This window comes from Schistocerca cancellata, chromosome 2 (genome assembly GCF_023864275.1).
Source record: "Schistocerca cancellata isolate TAMUIC-IGC-003103 chromosome 2, iqSchCanc2.1, whole genome shotgun sequence".
Taxonomy (NCBI): domain Eukaryota; kingdom Metazoa; phylum Arthropoda; class Insecta; order Orthoptera; family Acrididae; genus Schistocerca; species Schistocerca cancellata.
The window spans coordinates 911,945,751-911,965,876 of record NC_064627.1 but is presented as its reverse complement, the minus strand read 5'-3'; the positions used below and the strand labels follow the sequence as shown (position 1 = coordinate 911,965,876).

Here is a 20,126-nt window from a genome sequence, read left to right as displayed (position 1 = left end):
GAATGATGATTTCTAAATCTGTGTTGATTGCATGGCAATAGATTGTTCTCTTTGAGGTAATTCATAATGTCCATACACAATATATATTCCTAAATCCTGCTGCATATTGACATTAATGATATGGACCAGTAATTTACTGGATTACTCCTATTACCTCTCTTGAATATTGGTGCAACCTGTGCAACTTTCCAGTCTTTGGGTATGGATCTTTCCTTGAATGAGTGGTTGTGTGTGATTGTTAAGTATGGAGCTACAGTCTGGACCAGAAGACTTGCTTTTATTAAGTGATTTAAGTTGCTTCACTTACTCTGATGATATCTAGTTCTGAGTTACTCATGTTGTCAGCTGTTCTTGACTCAAATACTGGAATATTTATTTCGTCTTCTTTGGTGAATGGATTTCGGAAGGCTGTGTTTAGTAACTCTGCTTTAGCAGCTTGTCATTGATAATATTTCCATTGCTACCATGCAGAGAAGGCATTGTGTCTTGGTGCTCGCACACTTTACATACAATCAGAATCCCTTTGGGTTTTCTGCCAAGTTTTAAGACAAAGTTTTGTTATGAAAACTGTGTTACAAGCATCGTGTGTTGAAGTCCGCACTAAATTTCAAGCTTCTGTAAAAGATCGCAATCTTGGGAATTTTCCATTTGTTTAAATTTGACATGCTTTCTTTCTTGTTTCTGCAACAGTGTCCTGACCTGTTTTGTGTACCATGGGGGATCAGCTACATCATTTGCTAATTTATTTGGTATAAATCTCTCAATTGCCGTTGATACTCTTTCTTTCAGTTCTAGCCACATCTGGTCTACACTTACGTTGTTAATTTGGAAAGAGCAGAGATTGTCTCTCAGGAAGGTGTCAAGTGAATTTTTATCTACTTTTTTGAATAGATATATTTTTCATTTATTTTTGGTGGATTTGGGAGTTACAGCACTCAGCCTTGCTACAACAGCCTGTGTTCACTAGTCCCTGTATCCCTTTTGATGCTTGTTATTAGCTCAGGATTATTTGCTGGTAAGAGATAAAGTGTGTTTTTACAAGCATTTACTGTTCGAGTGGACTCATGAACTAACTGCTCGAATAATTTTCGGAGAATGGATTTAGCACAATTAAGGATGATGTTTTATATGTACTTCCAGATTTAAACATATATTTTCACCAACATATCAAGCGTAAATTGAAGTTGTCACCAACTCTAATTGTATGATTCGGGCACATCTTTGAAATTAGACTCAAGTTTTCTTTGAAACTTTCAGCAATTGTATTGTTTGATTTGGGAGGTTGATGAAAGGATCCAATTATTATTTTATTCTGGTTGCCAAGAATGACCTCTACCTATAATAACTCACAGTAACAATATACTTCAATTTCACTACAAGATAAACTACTTCTAACAGCAACAAACATGCCACTGTCAACAATATTTAGCCTATTCTTTCTGAGCACTGTTAGGTCCTTCACAAAAATTTCAGCTGAACTTATCTCCAGCTTTAGCCATCTTTCAACACTGATAGCGATTTAATCATCAGTGCTTTCTATTAGCGCTTGCAGCTCCAGTACTTTCCCAACACAGCCTTGACAATTTACAACTGTTACACTGATGGTTCCTAGATCTATGAGCTTCCAGTGTTTAACATGCACCTTTTGACACTGAAGCCCTTTTTGTGTTTCCCCAAGGTTCCCTAACAAAAAATCCGCCCAGTCCATGCCACACAGCCCCCACTATCTATGTAGCCACCCCCTGCATGTAATTGACTCCTGACTTATTTAGCAGAACCTGAAACCCCACCACCCTGTGGCGCAAGTTGAGGAATCTGCAGCGTACACAATCACAGAACCATCTGAGCCTCCGATTCAGACCCTCCACATGGGTCGAATTATTCAACATTGATTTTCACAACAGGCTGGTGTTGACCTAATCCATTGGCTTTTTTGAGCACTGGACATTGAAAATTTGTGGGCCAGAATGGAACACCACATGAGCTTACACTGGCCAGACCCATGCACAGAAGATCAATTGTGGGACCTAGAGATGGTTGCTGTGATGATTACCTGACATCGTCAGCTGCATTGGAAGCAAGCTCAGAATCTAAATGTGATTGTTCTTCATTATACATATAAAAATACACAAAGATTACTAGTTTCATCAAAATTAAGTCACCACCTTCAGATCATTTCTATTGAAAAAATTTGTTTACAGGGTCAGTCCATTTTGTTGACCGTTCTCATTAATTGGACACAAGTTATAGAGATGACATTCGATAGCACCATCTCTCATCATACAATAAGACGACAGCTGTGTGAACAGCACACAATAGTTATAAATAAAATACATAAGATAGGTATAAAATGTCTTCATATTGTGTCCTTGTTGACATCTGATAGGAAAATGTATTATATGTCAACAAGGGTACAACATGAAAACACTTTATACACATATTACGTATTTTCTTTGTAACTATTGTGCACTGTTTACACAGCTATTCTCTTATTGTATGGCAAGAGAAGATATTGTGGAATGATACCTCTGTAGTTTGTGTCTAACTAATGTGAACAGCAGTCAACGAAATGTATTGGCCCTGGGAAAAAAAAAAAAAAAAAAAACCTACTGTACAAATGCTCTGCAGATGGCAATGTAATTTCACTAAAACTAGCAATCAGTGTGTATTTTTATGTGATATGGGTGAATAAACTTCTGTAACAAGAACAACCACCTCCTTTACAGCATTGAATGTATTGGAGAGGTTTCATGGGGGACGAGACATATTTCCAGAGGCTGATCACCTCCGTGCCTCACTGGATGAGGCAGTTAATTGATGCCAATGGTGGGTGGACCTCATACTAGCCTCATGCCTGATGTGAACTTTCCTCATCCCACATTACTCCACATTATATTACAACATTTGATATGACTGTATGTTTGTTAATTGGAAGTCTATGTGAAATCATTGTTCTTCAAATTTTATTTATTGAACTCATGTTATTTAATACTTAACACATGCAAATTTGAAAAAACCACATACAAATCAATTTGAATTGAAATATAAATGCTGTACTAATATGAGACAGTCAGAGAAAACACTTACTATTGACTTAAATGACAACAGATAAACCCTAAAATAATAATATTATCTCCTTAACATCTCTGGAACATTTTCTGTCTCTGTTGTGCAAAAGAAGTGCAGTCAGGACATACAAAAGCTCTATTTCAAGTTAATGTTTGTCTGGAGACCAAGTATAGCACTCCATGCACTGCGCCCCTTTTTCTGTGTTAGTCTTCGGAGAAACAACTACTGCATTCAGTGTCTTCTTCTTTAGACTGTGCATCTGAATTTTGTCATCAATTAAATCTGTATCAGACTGTATGACTGAGCAATTATATTGCACATGTTTTTTCTTTTTCAAAAACAATATTTTCGCTTCTGTCTCCTTTGATTCTGTATCAGTTTTCTTCTCTTTGAATTGTTTCAGATGTTCCCTCTGTGGAGACAATGTTAGCTACTTAACAGATTCAGAATGTGCTGATTTTACTTGACTGGTGGCTCTTGATGTGGCTTACTGATTTTGGGAGCTGCCCAGATACCATTTGCACTCACATTTACTCCATTGTTTGCATCTTGTATGTCTAACTCCTGATGTATTTTAGATTATGAAATCTTGATGTATTTCAATGTCATTCTGTCCAAATATATGCTAGTTACATGGCAAGAGTTCCATTTCCCAGAAGCCATTTATACACTACTGGCCATTAAAATTGCTACACCATGAAGATGACGTGCTACAGATGCGAAATTTAACCGACAGGAAGAAGATGCTGTGATGTGTAAATGATTAGCTTTTCAGAGGATTCACACAAGGTTGGCGCTAGTGTCGACACCTACAACGTGCTGACATGAGGAAAGATTCCAACCGATTTCTCATACACAAACAGCAGTAGACAGGCGTTGCCTGGTGAAATGTTGTTATGATGCCTTGTGTAAGGAGGAGAAATGCGTACCATCACATTTCTGACTTTGATAAAGGTTGGATTGTAGCCTATCATGAATGAGGTTTATCGTATCGCGACATTGCTGCTCGCATTGGTTGAGATCCAATGACTGTTAGCAGAATATGGAATCGGTGGGTTCAGGAGGGTAATACAGAACGCCATGCTGGATCCCAACGGCCTCATATCACTAGCAGTCGAGATGACAGGCACCTTATCTGCATGGCTGTAATGGATCATGCAGCCACGTCTCAATCCCTGAGTCAACAGACGGGGACATTTGCAAGACAACAATCATCTGCACGAACAGTTCAACGACGTTCGCAGCAGCATGGACTATCAGCTCGGAGACCATGGCTGCGGTTACCCTTGATGCTGCATCACAGACAGGAGTGCCTGCAATGGTGTATGCAATGACGAACATGGGTGCACGAATGGCAAAACGTAATTTTTTCGGATGAATCCAGGTTCTGTTTACAGCACCATGATGGTCGCATCCATGTTTGGTGACATCGCAGTGAACGCACATTGGAAGCGTGTATTCGTCATCATCATACTGGCATATCACCCGGCGTGATGGTATGGGGTACCATTGGTTTCACATCTCGGTCACCTCTTGTTCGCATTGATGGCACTTTGAACAGTGGACGTTACATTTCAGATGTGTTAGACCCGTGTCTCTACCCTTCATTCGATCCCTGCAAAATCCTACATCTCAGCAGGATAATGCATGACCGCATGTAGCAGGTCCTGTACGGGCCTTTCTGCATACAGAAAATGTTTGACTGCTGCCCTGGCCAGCACATTCTCCAGATTTCTCACCAATTGAAAATGTCTGGTCAATGGTGGCCGAGCAACTGGCTCATCACAGTACACCAGTCACTACTCCAGATGAACTGTAGTATCGTGTTGAAGCTACATGGGCAGCTGTACCTGTACACACCATCCAAGCTCTGTTTGACTTAATGCCCAGGCATATCAAGACCGTTATTACGTGGGTACTGATTTCTCAGGATCTACGCACCCAAATTGCATGAAAAAGTAATCACATGTCAGTTCTAGTATAATATATTTGTCCAATGAATACACGTTTATCATCTGCAGCAATTTTAATGGCCAGTAGTGTAGCATTGTCTATTGTTACTGCCCTCAAGTAGGCCTCACCAAATAACCTCGTACAAAAATGAGGTTACCACTTACCTGGGTTATTGGCCCATCTGGTTTCTATTTCTTGGGCATAATGCAATTTAAATGGTCCCCTGGATTCCATACAAGGGCTGCATTTTATGTGAGGAAGGGGGGTGATAAACAGATGATGTACACGTTGCTTTCTTTTGCTTTGTCTATCACACAAGTATTAGTACAGCAGGATCATCGCTAGATGGCTTCACAAAGTTCAGAAAATTGTCAAAGCACTTAGTGAACATATCAATCTGACCTAACTACTAGGATGACAAGCTGAAGTTATCTAATATGAGATAGCTTGTCTTAATATGCGATACTGTTGCATATTAATATACCCATGGTATCACATATTAGAAATAAGCAGTCTTGAACTAGAAATCTAACCTCATAGTTACACTGCTTGGTTTGAAGAACAATTCATTATAGAAAATGAAAAAGTGCTTTGAGAAGAATATAATCATATGAATATTGTTTCAACAGCTATTCAACTTCAGATATTAAATCTCTAAGGTATATAAAGTAGAGCATCAATTATCTGCAATAATTAGGGGACATGGGTGTTCAGATATCCGGTTTATTTGCATAATCGAAAGTGTGCTTTTATTTAACAATAAAAACTGCATATATTTATAATAATGTGAATCCCTTTTATTATTACAAAGGCAAGTACAGTTGAAATGTATGTAGTATGGCCTGTAAACAAAAACTTATGTAATACACATGCATTTTGCATGTATAGTATGTAGGTATATAATTAACCCTTAAAAGAAATCCTTAATTTTTGTCTGTCTAAAGAAGCCTATCCACTTACAAGCAGCCAAGCCAGATACTTTTTTCAGTATAAATATTTGATACTAGTCATTTTCTTCTTGAAATGCAAATCATCACAAGACAGTATCTAAACATGTAAATGCTTCAGAAGCAGCTGGTATATTTTCGTCTTCGTTTTCTGGTCCACTGGGTGATGAGATAATGGTGGTGTCCTTTTTGTCAGTGATGAGGTTTACAGTTTCACTATCTGCATGATTTGGTGCCGTGGATCTGCATCGTTGACACTCAGCCATTCTTGAACGTCGTCTTCATCACGTTATGGCAACTGACTTCGTTTTGCTAAGTCTGGTAAAAAAACAAGGAAAAGATGTTTGTTTAGTAAACAACTCATCTTACTTCTTGATAATAGAATGATATACACTTGATCCAGTTACCCTCTAGCTTTTTTATCCCATTGGTAAGATAGGTTCTGTCAAACTATGTGGAATATGCATTGACTGCAACTGTAACTTCCTCATGTCATGAAAATTTCTACCCAGCAAGCCAAAGTTTCAAGTTAAAAAACAGGAAAAACTCAATTGAGACTAAGTCTAGTGAATAGGGTGGATGAGGAACCAATTCAACGTCCAATTCATGCACTTTCACCATTGTTAGCACTGATGCGGAGGTGGTGCATTATCCTGGTGAAAGAGCACTTTTATGCTTACCAACTTTGGTCTTCTTTCAGCCAACACAAGTTTCTAATAATCCAATAGTGAAAAGTAATAGAGTACAGTTATGGTTCTGTCTTTTTCCAAATAATCAAGGATTATTCCTTGGAAATCCCAAGACAACAATGGCCAGCACCTTAACAACTGACAAAATGATCTTTGCCTTCCTTGGTGCGCTTTTCCCAGCCTGCGCCCATTGTCTTGTCTGCCGTTTTGACACAGGTGTGTAATTATGGATCCTGGTTTCATCAAGAGTCACAAATCAGCACAAAAAGTATTGCGGACAGCAATTAAACATCCACGAACATTTTGCTGAAAAGTTCTACCAGATGCGCATTTGGTCAGCTGTGAGCAGTTGTGGTACCCAACTTACACACAGTTTCTTCATGCCAATTACCTGTGCAGAGTACTGTGTGCTCATCTAGTGGAGAAGCCTACAGTTTCAGCAATACCATAAATTTTTATTTGGCAGCCTCGCATTACTATGCTGTGAATTTTGTAAATGGTTTCCTTTGTGGTGACCTCAATTGGATGGCCAGTGTGCGCTTCATCTTTGGTGTTTGTTTGACGACATTTAAATTCATCAAGCCAAAAGTCCATGATTTTCAATTATGGTGCATAGTGCTCTTGAACTTCATCCAGTTCTGTTTTGATTTGTGTGGCAGTCTAACCCTTCAAATGAAAATGTTTAATAATAGTACAAAACTTGGTTTTCTCCATGTTAAATGGCAGTTGACACTAACTAATGTAGATTGCTGTCAGAAATTAACTGTACGATGTACATTGTTAAAATTCTTAATGTATAAAGTATATGCATACAACCTTTGGAATAATCAAGCTTACCAACCAGAATGTGCCAAAAAATATTTCATTCTTTCATGTAAATTTATGAGACTTGGACTTACCATTCTATTTGCCATTTTCAGGTAGACTTTGAGAACTTGCTGCCATAATAAAATTTTATTCCAAGATTTTTAAAAATTATGTTCCTTTACACCATCCCATGCTGCTCTGATTATGTAGGATGCATCTTTCAAATCAATATTCTTATGATTTCATAACTGACTTTCTTCTCCTTCCTCTTCTTTTTTGTAATATTGTTTGAAAGTCTCAATAATGCCCTTGGTCCATGGAGTTTGTTAGTCGTAAGAAATCTCACTTTCATGAACTCATTCTATTCTTTTAAGATATCACATGATAGACGAGTTGGTGCTCTTTCAAGGACCAATAATGTTTTCTCCCTTTGGCCATTTTTTAACTGATAAGCTTTTACAGGTCGTACAAAAACTTCCATAAACCATTCCATGAAAATTGTAGTATCCCTCCGGGTGATCTTTTGTGACTGCAAACAATAGGCATCACTGACATTTGAACATGTTTGAAACAACACAGTTTCTTACTTTCACCAGTGATGGGCATAGAAAATCAGTGGCTACCAGTAGCATTACGACAAGCTAAAGCAGTAACATAGTAACATGATCCTTTCTTATTTTAGGACCAGATTCTACTAATTCATGGAATGAAGCAAGAGTTTTTCTTGGCAAAGCATTCCAATTAAGTGCAGTTTTGTCAACATTGTAAACATTTTAGAGAGCATAATCTTCTTCCTTTAATTTTACTGTCTCCGGAAGAATCAGCAGACAATTTTTCTCCTTGTGTTTGAAGCTCATGAATTCTGTGTCGCTAATTTAAGCATTTTAACCAGCCCGTGCTTGCTTTAAAATTTGACAGCCCTTCAAGACTTTCATTAAGCTGAATTGCCTTGTCACATAAAATGGGACCAGAGGTAGATTCTTCTTGTGATGTTTTACAGGCAACATGTGAACAGCATCATCTACATCCATGTTCATGGCGGGCTTCATAGTTTTACAAATTATTGATCCATCAGTAGAATCAAGCTTAGATATAATATGTATGGTGATCTTTTTTTGTTTGTAATCTCTGTTATTCTTGATTTACCAACCATGTTCTAATTATATAAATTGGTAACAAATTCCCCTTCCCCTAACATTTTATTAATCTAATATTTATCTCTCATAGAAAGGACAACATGTTTACATGTAGGCATTTTATACCATGCATTTACTTTATATGTCAACGCTGACACAAGTGATCATAACAGATTGCAAATGGTTACTATTGTCAGCAACTTGGCATTGGTTTGGGGGGGCAAGTAGTTCTGACTGATAAGGCAAAAGCATAGTGCATTGTGACATCTGGCATCTGCAGTTTCAAACATGCAGAGCAACAAGATTATTGATTCTATTTTCCCTGAAATTTAGAGCGAAACAAACTGTAATTTCAATTGGAAAACCGTGTTCTTCCATCAATTGGAAGGTCATAAAATTTTGTACCTGCTTATCTTTTTCAGATGATTATACATGTCCGACCAGATTTTAGTAAATATTGTCTGACAGAATTTAAATATCTTATTTAGATCCATTATGCTGAATAGTTGAACTTATTTTTCCCAGCATATATGTAATTTTTCTGTGAGCCAAAATTTATGAGCTCATTACTAAACATTTATTTTTCTCTTAATCAGTTTCATCTTAATGATTTTTTCTGCTGCATCTGCTTTCCCATTCTGTCTTCTACCTCTGTGAATGGTTTTATGCAAACAGGCAGAACTTTCTCTTTGGCACCTTAATTTTGACCTGATTGTGTTTTAAATTGAGAGTGATAGTGAATATTAGTGATCCCAAATAAAAGGACAAAAGGAGTGCTGCTGAACTTGATCCTTACATTTGAGTGCATAATTTGGGGAGGGGGAAACATATCCTTATCAGTTTCTGCCATGCCAAAGAATGCATTTAAAGTACAAGCTTCATAAAAGATAAAGTTTTGTTATAAGTCTGTGTGATCTAGAATCACTTGCTCCTTTAAAAATAAATAAATAAATAAATAAATATAATAGAGGGAAACATTCCACGTGGGAAAATATATTTAAAAAGAAAGATGATGAGACTTACCAAACAAAAGCGCTGGCAGGTCGATAGACACACAAACATACACACAAAATTCTAGCTTTCACAACCAACGGTTGCCTCGTCAGGAAAGAGGGAAGGAGAGGGAAAGACAAAAGGATTTGGGTTTTAAGGGAGAGGGTAAGGAGTCATTCCAATCCCGGGAGCGGAAAGACTTACCTTAGGGGGAAAAAAGGACAGGTATACACTCGCACACACACACATATCCATCCGCATATACACAGACACAAGCAGACAAGAAATGTCTACCCTACATCCCGGATTACTCACCTTCTGACTTCCATCTGTTTGTCTCACTAAAGGATGCATTCCACGGGAAGCAGTACATGGATGATGGGGAAGTTATTGATGCAGCAAGACATTGGCTCTGATGTCAGCCAATAGAATTGTACCATGCAGGCATACGTGCCCTCCCAGTAAGGTGGCGTAAGGTTTGGATTGAATGGAGATTATGTTGAAAAATAGGGTTTTGTAGCCAAAAGAGTGAGGAATAATATGGTGTATTGGAATTATGAATAAAACCAACCTGCATTCAGGAAAAAAATGTGTTGCAATATTTATTGAAAGCACACTGCATAAAATAAATGTCAAAATAACTTGGATGAATTTTGTTTAACATTTTATGGATTTTATGATACTATTTTTGTTAGCTTGTACTACAGTAGTTCTCTTAAAGACAGCAGATAATATGCACCAGTGTTGTACTCATCAAGACAAGAGAGACTATCACAGAAAGGACATTGGCACCTACCACAATGGAGACATAAAAATATTGGCCAAATGGTGGAACTGAACTCTGGTTCAGCAAGTGACAACCAGGCACTTAGACCATAAACAAGTAGCATGGCAATCCTTCAGATCACATCTAGCACTGGCAGTCACATCACAAAATATTTCACTATCACTGTTGGCATCCTATACTCCTGTGGATAATGTTTAATTGGTATTAATTACCAACATTTTGTATAGTGCATCTTGTTGGTACAACAATATGTTGCCACTATAACCCAATATGGGCGTTAATATGTTGAAAGTGTTGGCGCAATTTATGATGTGGCTGTACATGCCAAGAATGCTCGATGTGGGATTAAGCATTTTCCATGTTAACAGTTTTGTTTTGTCGACTGTACATCCTGTAGGTCAGATATAATCAGTACGAGCTATGGTGACTCATAGCTGTGAATTTTGGATCTATTTTTAAATTACAGAAGCAAGCTCTGAGAAGATTCTCATTCAAAAAGAACACTGTGGGCTTTTTCTCAAAGATTTTAAATTTATCTCCTTAGCATGGCTACAAATAATAAATGTTATTTGTTTCCCAGTGCAGCATTCAGAGTCCCTACATAACAATGTCAATCACAGCTCCTGTTACACTAGAAACAAGTCACTTGCAGATCTTACCATACAGTAAAAATTATATGGAATCAGTGTAAAGTGCATGGGAATCAAAATATGCAGTCATCTTTCAGTAATTCTCAAATCAGTCAGATTAACAATAGAAGGGGAAACCAAACATAAATAGGTTTTATTATATCATTATGTCTACTCTGCTAAAAAATGTCTAGAAACAAAATTGTACTGTTTCAAACGAGTTTTGTTTGCCAGTGTATAACTTCCATATAACTATTAAAGGTTTACTGTTTATGCAAACTATGTTGACACTCAGTGTGGTGGGTGACATGAGAGCGATCGGAAAGGCATTTCCCCATTTATGGTAACTTTCATCAATCAGTGTGCCAAGTGTCAACTTAGTTTGCGCAAACAGTAATCTAGATGACTGTATATTTACATTTTTCAGTTGGTAACTTCGTGTGTGTTCATTTTCTAAATAGTTTCTCTACTCTTGATATTTGTTTTAATTTTGTGACAGCTGATGTAGCTCATAAAAACTGACTGACAAATAAAGAATCAGTCAATTAGTTTGCTAACTACCATATGTAGGTTTCTCTTTTTACTATAACCTAAATTATTCTAGACCAACACACCAAGTTATTTGTTGGTTATGACTGCTTTTTTATTACTTTGCAGCAACTACCAAGCAATATTGGATATTTTTGCGTCATTACATACATGGCATTGCATTGGCCATGTTGAGTGATGATTTGCCAGTTTTTGTTCCAAGTGCTGACCATCTGCACGTATTCCAGCATTTCAAAGCATATTTCTAAGGATCCCCTTTATATAGCAGAATTGTCTGTAGAATAGCCTCAGAGAGCTACTGACATTATCTGAAAAATGATTTTATTAAGATCTTTATCCGCTGCACTGAGTCTTGCTCGCTAAAAACTTTTTAAACTAATAACATGACTGACCTGATATTCCGCAGGAATATATTTTGTTTAGTAGACAGTAATGGTGTAATTGTGCCATGCAGTCTTGGTCTTCTGTAGTGAATGGATTACCTGTGTTTCATTCAGCCAGTACATGCAGTATCCTGGGTTTCATTCAACCACTACTGTTGGTGTTTATAGAGAAGTTATTTTCAGTTTCCAAGGAAGCATCAGACATAAGTACAACACATATTCAGTAATTCTACAACAGATAGATATCAGTGATATCTGTTTGTAATTTAATTTTTATTATAACAATATTGAGTGGCCTCTGCATTTTCCACTTACATTGATCACAGTATTGAGCATTGCTCCATTGAAGGAGAAAAAGGCACAGTTACTGCCTTATTTTAGAGTGAAAAATTAAGGTGACTTGAGGGATGGTTGCTAATTAAGAAAGTGCAATGTTAGCTGTAGAACAAGAGTATTCATCGATTGAACTTACAGATGAACAGAAGAGGATTTTTGCTAGCATGAATTGTCTCCCAAGTCACTTTAATTTGAAAAGTAATTGTTCCTCCTTTCACATATTTCAGTTTGTGATAAACATTCACCATTGTTGTCACTAATAAATGATTGTGTAAAAACAGGCAAATACTTGCAATATTAAAGTTTCAGGAGTCTTACAGCAAAATGTAAACAAACAGAATTGTACTAAGTTGATAATTCTGGTTCAATGTTGGCAATGTTCATTATGCTATGCTCACTTCATAGATATTCCTACTCTACGGTGCCAGTGTATTGCAGTTTGTTGACGTAATATTGTAGTCAGCCTTTATATGGAGAGACTGTAAGTTAGCAAAAGCTATATAAAGCAAGATTGTAGTCATATCCTTTACATGGAGAGACAATAAGTGAGGAAAAGCTATATAAAGCTTTTGCTACCTTATTATCTCTCCATGTAAAGGATATGACTACAATCTTAAGTCAACAAAACGCAATACTCAGTTACACTCTATTACCTTCTGGCATTATTGACTAGAGAACCAGTATGAAACAAAGTGTTATGATGAAAAAAAATTGCTTTTCCTATATTGCATATTCCACCTTTTATTGACACATGAGGCACACAACTTATGTAAGAAGAAAAAGTATTTCTTCACACACTTAAAGAATCAATCTACAGGTTAATAACAATTCTGTAAGATAAAACTTAAGAATTCTAGAAAGTATAGAAAGTGAATACATGCTCCTAAATTGGAAATACAAAGAATATTTATTGTAATACTCTGATTTCAGACATTACCTTGTGCCACTGTCCATGGCTCAGAAAAGTAAATGGAGGAAGAAAGGAACTAAACTTCACATTTTCAATGATCACACATTCATAGCAAAGCATTTACAAGGGTAAGTAAAAGTTTTTATTATTATTATGTGTTTGAATATTGTTCTGTGTTACCATTCATTTGTCAATAACTTTTCCCACCTTAAAATCAGTAAAATAGATTTTATAGCTATAAATTTGGGAAGAAAGGAATTAATTGCATTAATAGTCTTGCATTTGTCAAGCAACATCAAAAATTATGTAAGACATATTAGATTTTCAGTATTCTTTCATGAAAAAATTATGAAATTGTAGCATGTGAAAAAATTGACCAAAATAAATTAAATAATTTCTTCAAACTGTGATCCACAACCTGTACAAAGTTATTAAGGGTGGTCATTCCTCCTTTATTCATTGTAGTGATTAGACAGAAGTCTATAGATGTGATGCAGACAGCTGATTTTTTTACACACACACACACACACACACACACACACACACACACACACATACAAACACACATTTAAATATGCACAAAAAGTCCAAATATCATGGATATTAGTACATAAATATAAGATCCTTCTGTATATGGCATATTTAAATAGTGCCAATTTCCCTTTGCGTCAGTCATTAAATGTACAGGTGCTCTGTTTACTGCTAAATCAACTTCGGACCAATAATCCAAATGGAGATGGGGGGTTTTGCAAATAATGGAGGAAAAGTGAGAAGCATGGAAAATCCACACTTTCATGAGACTACTACAAGATTTTCTGCCCAGAACATTAACCTGTGAACATATCATCCAAAGTTTTTAGTTTATTTGTGAAGAGATACACTTAATGCAGCTAATTACAAATAATGCAGACTGATCATTGGCAGTTTTAGTGAATTTATGCGTCAATGCAGACAAGGAGTTGAAAATACGCACTACATTTCCCCCCCTTTGCATAACAGCATTATTTTTCTGTGAATTTGTTTTCCAACATTAGACTGATCTGCATTGTACATGCAGGATTCACTATAATTGGAGATATTATTTTGTGCATATGAAATCAGACTTTTCCAATATTTTATTTTGTACAAATTTGTTATTCTTTCTAAACCCAGTATCAAACAATGGAAACTCGAGGTTGTAATATCAACAATAAATGGAAAAGATAGATTGCTACTCACCATAAAGATGACGCTTTGAGTTTCAGATAGGCCCAAGCCTTCCTCAGAAAAGGAAACACACAAACACTCATTCACATAAGCCAACACTGCTGACACATGACTGCCATCTCTGACAGCTTGGACAAGAATATGTTCCGGTCCAAGTTGCCGGAGACGGTAGTCATCTTTACTTCAGATGTGTGTGTGTGTGTGTGTGTGTGTGTGTGTGTGTGTGTCTGTCTGTCTGTCTGTCTCTCTTCTCTTTTCTGATGAAGACTTTTGGCTGAAAGCTAATGTGTAAGTGTATTTTCATTGTGCCTGTCTGCTACTTAACGTATCATCTTTGTGGTTAGTAGCAGTTTACCTTTTATTGTTAAACACAATATCAAGTGACTTCATGAGATGAGAACTCAGAGTTACAAAATATGCAATATCTTTTGTCACACACCATTCACAACATATAAATCCCAATCATAGAGGGCAATAATGCTAACACCATATGACTTTAGCCTTTCTTTTTCTAAAGTTGAACAAAAATGTATGTGCATAATGTTGCTGTTATTTGAAAGGACTTGTACATCATTTTGAATCTTTTCTAGTTATATAACTTTTCCAGTTATGTAATTCACATTCACGACAGTCAAAACAAAATTTCCTTGGATTATTACTCACATGTAAGTATTTTACCAAGGTTGTTCAACCAATACATCATTGCTTTGCATATTTTCTTGTCTGTGGCACTGAAGTCTTAGAAACTCTTGATCTCTTGATTCTGCACACACCTGTTTGAACTGTTTAAAAGTTCATATACAAATTGTCATTATAATTCCCCACAACAGATAATCTTCAGAAGTGTGTTTTTTTGTATTAGTTGGTTGGTTGGTTTAAAGATGAGGGAAGGGACCAACCTGCTAGGTCATCGGCCCCTGTATTAGTTCTTCAGCTAAATCTGCTGTAGTTATTCACAGCTAGCAGCAAAACATATACAAATATCTGCACTGTGAAACTGGATTTGCAGGATATTTTTTGAAGTTAAAACTTATGTGAGAATGATGTGATTCAAAAATTTACCTATAATCAAAAGAAAGATCCAGAAAACGACTGTTCTATTCCATTTTAACACAGAATTGGAGCAGTGTTCTTCTTCAGTGTATGTTGTGCTGACAGTTTGCAACACTTCCATGACCATTCACCACACTACATTTGTTGAAACAACAGTATGTGAGTAACATCCGGAGGAGCCAGTTTATTCATTTGTGTGGGCTCTGCTAAGAAATAGTGTTTTTGTGATTTTTTGCTCAGCTAACTTCTAGTGTGAATCAGCAGTTACAAAATACGAATGGTTTTCACATGATGCTGAACTAAAAATGACTAAGAAAATTACAAAGCAGTTTTCAGCATTGAACACCAAACCATTCCCTTGTAAGTCTGTATATCATATTGATAAAAACTACCACTCACTATACTGCCATATTCTACTCATGTGTACTCAGACTAAATTTAACACTATATAATTAACAGTAAAGCTACTAGTATGCAAAAAGATATTACTACTTCAAGCACATTAAATAGCTGCTGCTTATCCCCTACTGCCTGCTGAGTATTTACATGACAGATTTGGTATTTGTTGAAGAATCTCTACATTTTCAGTCATCAAAATTAGATTAATTGGATAATGGTAGCTAATGATGGATGTTTTTATATATTATTATTTATATATTTTTTATTATTATAACGATTGTTCCCCTTTAAGAGAGCGATTGAACTTGAATTCATAATTTCAGCTTCGGATGTTTTTCTTCTTTGCTTCCCAAAACCTCCTCATCCTCTCGGAATGCTCCTTCTTCCATTCCTCTGTCCATTTTTTACCAGGCTGACGCAATGTTCTTTCCCCAAACTTCACACTTGTGATTTTATGCCGGCACTTGGTGCGATCTTCGAGATTTTTTATGTTGATCTGCTGTAGATCCCTCTGGACTTCTTTCAGCCATTCTGTACCACATTTACTCCTTGTTATAATATTGAATAATTTCTTTGCTGTTCTGGAGTCTTCCATCCTGTAGATGTGTGTATAAAATTTGGCTCGGCGCTTTCTGATTTCATCTGTTACTATGCTGATCTTTCTATAGAGCTCGTTTTGTGGTCTCTTCATCCAAATGCCATTTTTGTTGATTGAACCGTAAATCTTCCTGAGAATTTTTCTTTCCTGCCTTTCTATTTCCTTAATTTTAGAATGACCATCAATCACCATTGTTTCAGCTGCATAGATTGCTTCTGGAAGAATCACTGTTGTATAGTGCCTTAATTTTGCGTCTGTCGAAATGCACTTCTTGTTGTAATGCGTCCATGTCAGCTTGTAGGCTTTCTGGAGCTTGGTGATTCTTTGTTCATTGGCAATTCGGTTTAATCCTGAGGACTGTATAGTTTTAAAATGGCAGACTTGTGCAATTTTACCATATTTTGTTATTAAAGGGGATTTATTTTCTGTCTGCCTTTCCATATATTGGGTTTTCTCATAAGATATCTGTAGTCCGGTTTTTTGTGAAATTTCATGTAGTTTTTCCACTGCGTGAATCGCTTCTGTTCTGTTATTGGCGATAATTGCAATATCGTCGGCAAAAGCAAGGCACTTGACTTTAATTCGGTTCTCTTTCTTGATACCAATTTGGATACCCTTTACGTGAGGTTCCCATTCCCTGATTATCTTTTCTAGAACAATATTGAAAAGGATTGGGGATAGTCCGTCCCCCTGTCAGACTCCAGATTTGATTTTGAAGGGTTCTGATACTTCGCCCATGAATTTCACTTTGGCCGTTGTTCCTGTAAGTGTCTGTTCTGTGATTTTTCATGTCTTTCGGTCGATCCCAAATTCTTCCATGATTTTAAACAGGGTTCCACGGTCCACTGAATCATATGCTTTCCTGAAGTCGATGAATGTAACTACAGTGTTTCTGCATTTCCTCATTTGTAATATTGTCTTTAAGCACCAGATCTGTTCCGCACATGACCGTCCTTTTCTGAATCCGGCCTGGTATTCACCAATTAGTGTATCTGCTTGGGATTCTATCCTGTTTAAAAGTGCTTTGGAAAGGATTTTGTAAGCGACTGGGAGCAGGGGAATTCCTGTGTAATTGTTCATGTCTGTCTTGTCGCCCTTTTTGTGTAGCGGGTGAATTAGAGTGCACTTCCAGTCCTCTGGTATCTGCTCCGTTATCCATATGTCTGATACTATATGGTGTAATTTCTGCATAAGTATAGGATCGTTTAGTTTCCAGAACTCAGCAATGATCCCATCTTCTCCTGGTGCTTTGTTATTTTTCAACTGCTTGACTATCTCCATAATTTCTTCAAGATCCGGGGCATGTGAGTCTGGGTATGTGAATACTGGAGAAGAAAAGACAAGTTTTCTTGGGGTGGTTCGCAGTTGAGGAGGGAACTGAAATATTGGGCTAAGATTTTGCAGTTATTTTTCGTGTTGGTTTCCAAAGAGCCATCGGGTTTCTTGAAGCACAAGCTAGGCGCTTGGTATCCCTGTAAGTTTTCTCTGAAAGTCTTATAAAAATTTCTTGTATCATTTTTGATGAAATCCTGCTGGATTTCAGAGAGTCTGTTGTTGTCATATCCCCGTTTTTCTTTTCTAATTATTTTTGAGGTCTGTTTTTGGGTTTTAAGAAAGTTCTCCCAGTTTTCTTCAGTTTTGTGACTGCTAAATTTTTTCCATGCAGTTATTCGGTTGTCAACTGCCTCATCACAGGTTGCATTCCACCAGCGATGTTTCCTGTTGCAAGGGGGTTGTCCTAATTTGAGGGCTTCTTGAATTTTCTCTGTTAGTTTCTTCCAGTCTGTTGATTTTTCCTGATTAATTTGCATGATGATTTTTCCTTTGTTCAGTTGCAGATATTCCGGATCTGGTTTGGTACTTTTGGGTGGCCTTTTTAGCATTCTGTTGGGTTGGAATTTTGTTTTTATTTGGAGAAGATGATGATCTGATTCAAAGGCACCTTTGCGGGTTCTGATGTTTAGAATTTCTTTTATGTTTTCTTTGGAAATTGCGACATGGTCTATTTGGTATTCACCCTGTCTAAGACTGGGTGATCTCCATGTGGTTAATTTATGTGCAGGTTTTTGAAACTGGGTACTCATTATTTTAAGTCCAAAGTTTCTACAGTAGTCGATTAGTTTTTCACCATTCTTGTTGGGACATTTGTGTTTGGTGTGGGGTCCAGTGGTATCTCTGAATTTTTTTCCTTCCCTAATTGTGCATTAAAATCGTCTACTAAGATTTTCACATGGTGCCTAGGTACTTTATTTGTTGTTTCTTCTAGTGTTTCCCAGAAATTGTCCACTGTTTCAGGGTAGATTTTATTGTGGTGATTTGTGGGGGCGTGCACATTGATCAGAGTGTATGCTTTATTAGCTGATTTTACTGATAACAGGGAGACTCTTTCATTGGGAGACGTGAAGTCAATAACTGAGTCGAGTACGGAAGTGTGTACGGCGAATCCTGTTCCGAAAAGAGATAGTTTGTCTCTTACTTTTATGGCAGGTTTGCCCTTGTAGATCCTGTAATTCTCTGTGTTAAAGTGTCCTTCATCTGTGAATCTTGTCTCTTGCAGTGCAGTGATTTTCAGGTTAAATTTTCCCATTGCGTTGGTGAGTTGCTTTAATTTGCCTGTTTTATTGAGGGTGTTCACATTAATTGTACCAATAAAATTTTTACGTTTCGTTTTGAGAGTGTGATGAGTTTTTGAGAAGCTCCGATTCGTCTCTGCATGGTGTCCCTGATCCCCCAGAATCCGATGATCAGGTGAATCCAGTCTATCGACTGGTGCCTGGGGTAGTGACTCTGTGGTCGTCTTTTCCATCATGCGTTCAAGTTGAATTTTAGTTTTTGTGGTGATCTCTGTTGAGACCACAGGTATACGACTTGATTTTTGAGTTCAAGAAGATTTTGTGCAGCTGCCTCAACTAGAGGAACAGGCGCTGACCACTGGCCACCAGATGCTGAACAGACACCACTGGGTTTATTGGTTTTTGGTCCACCCTGGGTATTTCATTTCCCCAGTACCACCCATATCTAGGAAGCTTTCCCCTATCCGCCACCCGGGGAGGCGCCCAATGGGGGTACCAACAACCCCACACGGGATTATTATTTATATTATTATTATTATTATTATTATTATTATTATTATTATTATGAATTTGTAGGTATCCCTAGTTTCATGCTTTCATCTGACAGGAAATTTTTGAAGAAATTTTCACTGACAGAACTCCATTTCGACTGTAGACAACAGGCTAAAGATAAAATAAAATGGTTTTATAAATGAATGTTGTACTTAAGCTTAATTTTACTACTAGCAGAGCAAAAGACTCACTTCGCTTGGTCTTTATTTTCATTTGTTTTCTGAGAACATTCCAGATCACTCAAGAACATTGCAAAAATTGAACATTTAAAAAAAATCATAACAGTGTTATTATTTGATGTTGAAAATACTCTTAAATCCACTTAAATATTGAACAGTAGCCTAGCTCGGAAGAAAGTACTCAGTCCCTCACTTATTCATTTCTTTGTAAAACACCAAGAACATTCCAAAGTGTCTGAGAACATAAAGAAAATTCTGAAACTTTCTACAACATTCTAAAGCAAGTGCTACAGAGATTCTATACATTTTATGAACCTTATCAAACCTTCTGAAAGATTCTGTGTCATTCTGGAACATTCTGAAATGCTCTAGCTCTTG

General features: G+C 36.9%; 1 protein-coding gene and 1 long non-coding RNA gene across 5 annotated transcripts in view; one reads left to right on the top strand and one right to left on the bottom strand.

The window, feature by feature from the left end:
* LOC126162853 (phospholipid transfer protein C2CD2L) overlaps positions 1-20,126 on the top strand; it is a 585,870-nt gene that overhangs the window by 540,599 nt on the left and 25,145 nt on the right. For all 4 annotated transcript variants that reach the window (XM_049919629.1, XM_049919628.1, XM_049919627.1 and 1 more), the window contains one exon: positions 13,209-13,316. In XM_049919629.1, the coding sequence (XP_049775586.1) occupies positions 13,209-13,316 (108 nt within the window). The remainder of the gene's footprint in view (positions 1-13,208; positions 13,317-20,126) is intronic.
* On the bottom strand, positions 5,826-16,028 carry LOC126162854 (uncharacterized). The gene is made up of 3 exons (XR_007535122.1): positions 15,058-16,028; positions 11,710-12,094; positions 5,826-6,287 (listed from the first exon to the last, which is right to left on the bottom strand). It is a non-coding gene; the product is annotated as an uncharacterized LOC126162854 (long non-coding RNA).